The following is a 6649-nucleotide window of genomic DNA, read 5'->3' as shown; positions in this document are numbered from 1 at the left end:
GACGAGGGACTATTGAAATGGCCATATACACAGTGGTGAAGGTCTAAAACTGCAAAAGAGATAAATCTCAAAAAGGAGATTTGAGAGAGGAGTAATTTGTGAGACATGGCAGGAGACTGATTTGGAAGACAGGAAGGCACTATAGGGCTTTGAGCTCATAAGAGGTGAAAGTGGTGATTCAGGGGAGACAAAAGTTAATGGAATATAATAGAGGGGTGACCGCTTTCAAAGTACAATATGAATCTACAGCATTACCACGATGAACCCTGTGCTGCTAATGCATGTTAACAAAATATTTAAAAATTAGTCTCAAATTTTAATTTTAATTTTATATTTAAAATGTTCTAAATCTTTTTTCTTCTCTCCTTTCATTATATCATCTTTACATTTAGTTACATGTGTATACATTGTTTGTGCTACCCCTCCCCCGCCCCTACTTCTGGGCAGAGCCTTTTCCACCCTCTTGTTCTCTGATTATACTGAAGAGAAAACATAAGAGATAATAAGAAAGACATAGTGTTTTTGCTAGTTTGAGAGAGATTCCTAGCACTGCTTCCATGCACTTGTGTATTGCAACCCACATTGGTTTGTCTCTACCAGACCTCTTCACTACTTCCTGGTCACCTTCCCATATTGGCCTCTGCCAGTTTAAGATTACTATATTCACTCCTCTATAGTGAGTACATACATCAAACACATTCGCGTTTTAGGTTTCCTTCCATTTCCCTATTTCTCCCATGTGTGTTCTACCCTTAATGTGTGACCCATGTCCAATAATATTACTGCATTTGTTTTAGGTCAGTAATCTGCATATAAGGGAGAGCATGCGAATTTGGCCTTCTAAGCCTGGCTAACTTCGCTTAATATGATGTTCTCCAGTTCCATCCATTTATACTTGTGAATGACAAATTTTCATTCTCTTTTGTGGCTAAGTAAAATTCCATTGTGTATATATACCACATTTTCTTGATCCATTCATTGGTGTGGAGCATCTTGGCTGTTTCCATAGCTTGGCTATTGTGAGTAAGTGCTGCAGTAAACATGGGTGTGCAGGTGCTTTTGTAATAACCTGAGTCATATTCCTTTGGGTATATCCCTAGCAGTGGTATTGCTGGATCATATGGCAGATCTATGTTCAGATTTTTAAGAAGCCTCCATATTGTTTTCCAAAGTGGTTGCACTAGCTTGCATTTCCACCAGCAGTGTAACAGGGTTCTTTTTTCCCCATATCCTCACCAACGTTTGTTGTTGGTGGTATTTTTGATGATGGCTATTCTAACAGGGGTGAGGTGGAATCTTAGTGTGGTTTTGATTTGCATTTCCTTTATGGATAGAGATAGTGCTCATTTTTTTCATGTGTTTTTTGGCTATTTGGATTTCTTCCTTAGAAGAAGTTTTGCTTAGTTCAGTTGCCCAATTCTTTATTGATTCATTGATTTGGGGGTAGTTTAGTTTTTTGAGCTCTCTGCATATTCTGATTATCAGTCCCTTGTTTGATGTATAGCTAGTAAATATTTTCTCCCACTCTGTGGGTGATATTTGCAATTTAGAGAGCATTTCTTTTGTTATGCAGAAGCTTTTTAATTTCATGTAGTTCCATTTGTCCATCCTTTCTCTTAGTTTCTGGGATAATAGGAGTTCTACTGAGGAAGTCCTTGCCTATACCTATTGTTTCCAGTGTATTCCCTGCTCTTTGTGTACTAACTGCAAGGTTTTGGGTCTGATATTAAGGCCCTTAATCCATTTTGAACTGATACTAGTACAGGGTGACAGGCATGGATCTAGTTTCAGTTTTCTGCTGGCAGATAACCACTTTTCCCAGCAACATTTGTTGAATTGGCTGTCATTTCTCCATCATATGTTTTTGGCACCTTTGTCAAAAAAAGGTGGGAGTAGTTGTGTGGCTTCATATCCGGGTCCTTTATTCTGTTCCACTGGTCGTCATGTCTGTTTTTGTGCCAGTACCATGCTGTGTTTATTGCGATAGCTCTGTAGTATAGTTTGAGGTCGGGTATTGTGATACCTCCAGTGTTGCTCTTTTTTCTCAGTATTGCTTTGGCTATTCACAATCTTCTATGTTTCCAAATGAAATTTAAGGTAGATTTTTCAATTTCTGTGATGAATGTCATTGGGATTTTGATGGGAATTGCATTGAGCATGTAGATTGCTTTTGGTAGTATAATCACTTTTACTATGTTAATGCTACCAACTCATGAGCATGGGAGATCTCTCCTTCTTCTGTGTCTTCCTCACTCACTTTCTTCAGTGGTTTGTAGTTATCCTTGTAGAGGTCATTTAGTACTTCATTAAGATTACTCTTAGGTATTTGATTCTTTTTTTTTAGGCTACTGTAAATGGAATTGTTTTCCTGTATTCTTTCTCAATCTGCTCATTGTTAGTATATAGAAAGGCTACTGATTTTTATAAGTTGGTTTTGTATCCTGCTACACTGCTGAAGATGTTTATGGTGTCTAGAAGTTTTTGGGTGGAGTTTTTTTGGTTTTTGAGGTACAGAATCATGTCATCTGCAAATAGGGATAAAAAATGTTCTAAATCTTAAATGGGGTTTGTTTTGCAAGAAAAATTCAAATACATATATATTTAAAAATATGCCATTTTGCACATGGCAAGTTTGAAATTATATTGCAAATTCTATAAGAATAGAGCTCCACACAACAGACACTGAAAATTTGGGAGAGTGGTAATATGTGACCCTATGTCCTGCCTACATTGCAAAGAGTTGAATATGAGGAGAACTCTAAGGCAGAGAACTAAAATAAAAGCAGAAAAGATTGAACACAAAATGTTTGGAGTTAGGGATTATTCATATACATTCAGCCAAAAATTACTGGATGGTCACTTTGCTCTGGAAATTATGTCAGGCATTGAAGATATAAAGAAAACAAAAACCCATCCCTCCTTCCACATACCATACTATCTTCGTGGACAGATTTCAGCACTGTGTGGAAACGTTAAGATTGTGCAAATGGCACTGAGGGAGACACAGGCTTCTGCAGTGAAAACCACAGAGTTAGGGGTTAGGAGGGAGGAAAACAGGAGGGAGAGGCAGGCTTTCCTGGTGAAGCAGAAGGGCCAGGGAGCGACAATCCAAGAAAAACAAACATGTTCCAAGTCTTGTGAGTTTGAAAAAGCCTAATGGATTTGTAGAACTCTAAGTGGAGCTCTGCTTGTGAAAACAAGTGTGTGGTTTACAACTAAGAATGGGAAGGTTCATGTCAGAACATAGAAAGCTCACTGCTCTTAGCATCAGGTACAGTACCTGGCATTTTGCTAATGCTCAGTGAATATTAAATGTTTGCATTGATATTTGCAAAACACTCTTACATGCGTGATTGTGATATGCAGAGCTATGTCCCCTCCCCAAAGCCTCCCACATTCTAATTCCCATCCTGTGAATATGATGTGTCACATGGACAGGGAATCAGGGCTGCAGATAGGAAGAGGCTGCTAATCATTGGGCTGGAAAATATGGAGACTCCCCTGGGTGATCAAGGCGGGCCCCAAGTGGTCACAAACATCTTTAAATGTGAAACAAGGAAGCAGCAGAGGTAAAAGTGATGCAATGTCCGAGACTTGCCCAGTGTCCACTGACTTTGAAGATGGAAAGGCCAAGAGCCAACCTATGTGGCAACCTGTAGAAGCTGGAAAAAGCAGGAAACTGATTTTCTCCTGGAGCCCCAGAAAGAAATACAGCCCTGCGACACCTCGATTTTAACCCAAATGAGGTCCATTTTGGACTTCTCACGTGTACAATTGTAAGATAACGTATGTATATTGTTTTAAGCCACTAAATGTGTGTTGATTTGTCACAGAAGCTATTAGAAAATAATATAATCAAATTGTTTTACAGATGAAAAAAAACTTTAAATTGATTGGTATCCAAAACATGAAGAAGAGAAGACACAAATTACCAATCTTCTAAATAAAACAAGAGCCATCATTATAACTCTCAGCCACTAAAAGAAAAACAGTGAAATACTATGAACAACTTTATGCTGATCATCAACTAGACCACTGAGAAGAAACAGATCAATTTCTCAAAAAGCAAGCTTAATAAATTCCAATCACAATGAAACAGATAACTTAAACCATCCTACTGCATTTTACAAAGTTGAACTTTCAAAGGCTGTAGAAAAAGCCACATCTATACTACCCTGATAGTCCCACTGCAGACTGCTATAAGATACTAGCTATAATGCTATAAGAATTAACTATCCCAGAAGAATTAACACCAATTTTACATGATCTCTTCCAGAACATGTAACAATTCTTTCTCCCATTTTCTGTAGTATCACTCTTGTGGCAAAACCTGACAATAACAGAACAAGAAAGACAACTACAGACTCACACCTGTCATAATGCAGATGAAGAAATTAAAAAAAAAAAGCCCTCAGTAAACCATCACTGAGGGGGTGTGCATCTGATGGGCAATTGTGACGGCATGGCATCTAAGAACTGACCAGGTTGACCTTGAGCAGCTTTGCAGACCTCATCAGAAGTCTTATGACCCTTACCAAGTGGAGCATGTCACCTGCCAAAGTTGTAAAGAACTAGATGTTCCTGCCCAGAAAGATGTCACCACATGGACCCCAAAGACCCCTGCTGTCACACTTTGGGAGTTGCAAGGGCCACCATTTATCCAGGGATAGCACTTTCAGCTTCAAAAGATCATTCAGAGAATGTAAAAAATGGTTGAATGTGCCTAGTGGAGCAAACAGTGAGCTTTCTCCATGTCTTTTCTCCTTTCCACCTCCCCTTTCTCAAAGTACTCTGTGCAAGGCAATGTATTTTGATAAACCCTTCAAATAAAGGTATTAAAAACAAAAGATAAAATAAAAAGAATTACATTATTTTTTTTTCAAACTGATAAATGACAACTTTATTTTTTACATATAAAGGCTGATGAAAAATCATTACTAGTCAGTCCTATGAAAGAAAATTGAACACTTCAACTGAAAAGTATAGTAACTGTAGTCATTAAATACTATTTAAGCTTTCTAAAATACAACTTGAAAACATCCAGCATGCTTCTTTCAGTACATTGGATTCAAGACCAAGTATACACGTTACATGCATCAAAGCTAGATTACAAATTATCATAGTCATCATCATCATCATCGTCATCATCTTCACGTTTTCTTTTCAATGCATTTGATGATTCATTGGTTTTATTTTGTGATGATACCATATTAGTGGTAATAAGGATGTTTTTGGACCCAATTAATGACGGATTAATCAGAACATTTTGAACTGCTGATGTTGCAGGAATTGATGCTTTTACAGCAGGGGACTGAGAAGCAGACATCTGAACTGTAAACCTTTGCCCTGTGAGGGACATTGGAATCCCTACTTTAGTTGAAACAGACATGGTTTGTGGGGTTGGTGTGCCCAATGTGGGAGTACTTGGTCTGCAGGTAACTGAACCAACACTTAACCATGGAACAGTTGTTCTTCCTGCAGTAGTAGATGCTTTTTTTTGTAAAGACTTAAGCCTATAGTTTGGAGCTGTTAAGCAGTATCTATCAGGTGGCAATCTAGGACCTGAATATGGCTTAATCAATGGCAAAGGGGTTTGATTTCTTTGCCTTGCAATATCTAATAAAAAATCTCTTGGGGGTGGAGAGGTGAAAGACTGGTCAGCATGACACTGGATTGCCAATTGCACATTATCTGCATCAACAGTGGCTTTTTTAGCATAGCTGGAATAAATTTTAGCATCATCTAGAACTGTGGTCACATATCGGAATGCAAACTCCAACATCTGATTTGTAACTCTTGGCTCATATTCTGTAATCCCCATATCCTTCAGGATTTGTGCCATCATCTGTGCATCTTTCGGCATGCTCTTGGGAGAAGCCATCTTGCCAGACTCCATGATATCCGGTGATCAGACTTCTCAAGCTAAATCACCAACATTAATGTACTTCAGTCCTGATCTTGAGGCAAGTTCTTTGCCCAGTGTGGTTTTTCCAACCCCCATGAGCAGGATGTTGGGGCGCTGCATACTCCTCACACAGCCACCATATTCCAGAAATTATATTACAGGTTTGCAATCAGCCAATATACTTGTTATGGTTTGCATCTGGAATGTCCCCTGATGGCTTATTTGTTGGAGGCTTGTTCCCCAGCTGGGGACATTGTCAGGAGGCAGTGGAATTTTAGGAGGTGGGCTTGTTGGAGCAGGCCCCAACCCCAACCCTTGCTTCTCAGTCAACATGAGATGAACAGTTTTCTCCACCATATGCTTCTGCCACCTCTGCAATGATGTTAGCAAGACCCAATTTCAACAAACAAGCTGGGTGTGGTGACAGCCCAGCTATGCAGAAGGTATATGCAGGAGGATCTTGGTTTGAGGCCAGCCCTCGGCAAAACCAAAACAAAACAAAATGAACCCTACCTGAAAAATAACTCAAGCAAAAAAGGGCTGAAGGTATGGCTCAAGTGGTAGAGCATCTGCCTAGCAAGCGCAAGGCCCTGAGTTCAAACCCCAGTACCTCCAACTAAAAGAAAATAGTTGGGCCCTGATGGCTCATGCCCGTAATCTTAGTTACTTGGGAGGCTGAGAATGGGAGGACTGTGGTTCCAGGCCACCCTGGGCAAAAAAGTTTTAAGGACCCCATCTCAACAG

General features: G+C 39.4%; 1 protein-coding gene across 1 annotated transcript; it reads right to left on the bottom strand.

The window, feature by feature from the left end:
• Positions 1-4924: 4924 nt before the first annotated feature.
• LOC109691993 (transcription initiation factor TFIID subunit 9-like) lies at positions 4925-6016 on the bottom strand. Its single transcript, XM_020172318.2, has one exon. The coding sequence runs from the start codon at positions 5894-5896 to the stop codon at positions 5108-5110; it is 789 nt and encodes a 262-aa protein (XP_020027907.2). The 5' UTR covers positions 5897-6016; the 3' UTR covers positions 4925-5107.
• Positions 6017-6649: the final 633 nt, after the last annotated feature.

Source organism: Castor canadensis, chromosome 9, assembly GCF_047511655.1.
Source record: "Castor canadensis chromosome 9, mCasCan1.hap1v2, whole genome shotgun sequence".
In the NCBI taxonomy this organism is placed as follows: Eukaryota; Metazoa; Chordata; class Mammalia; order Rodentia; family Castoridae; genus Castor; species Castor canadensis.
Note: the sequence above shows the minus strand (reverse complement) of the source record. Positions and strands in the feature narration are given on the sequence as shown.

Excerpts from the sequence above, each read along its gene's own strand:
- LOC109691993 (XM_020172318.2), bottom strand. The coding sequence starts at position 5,896 with ATGGAGTCTGGCAAGATGGCTTCTCCCAAGAGCATGCCGAAAGATGCA.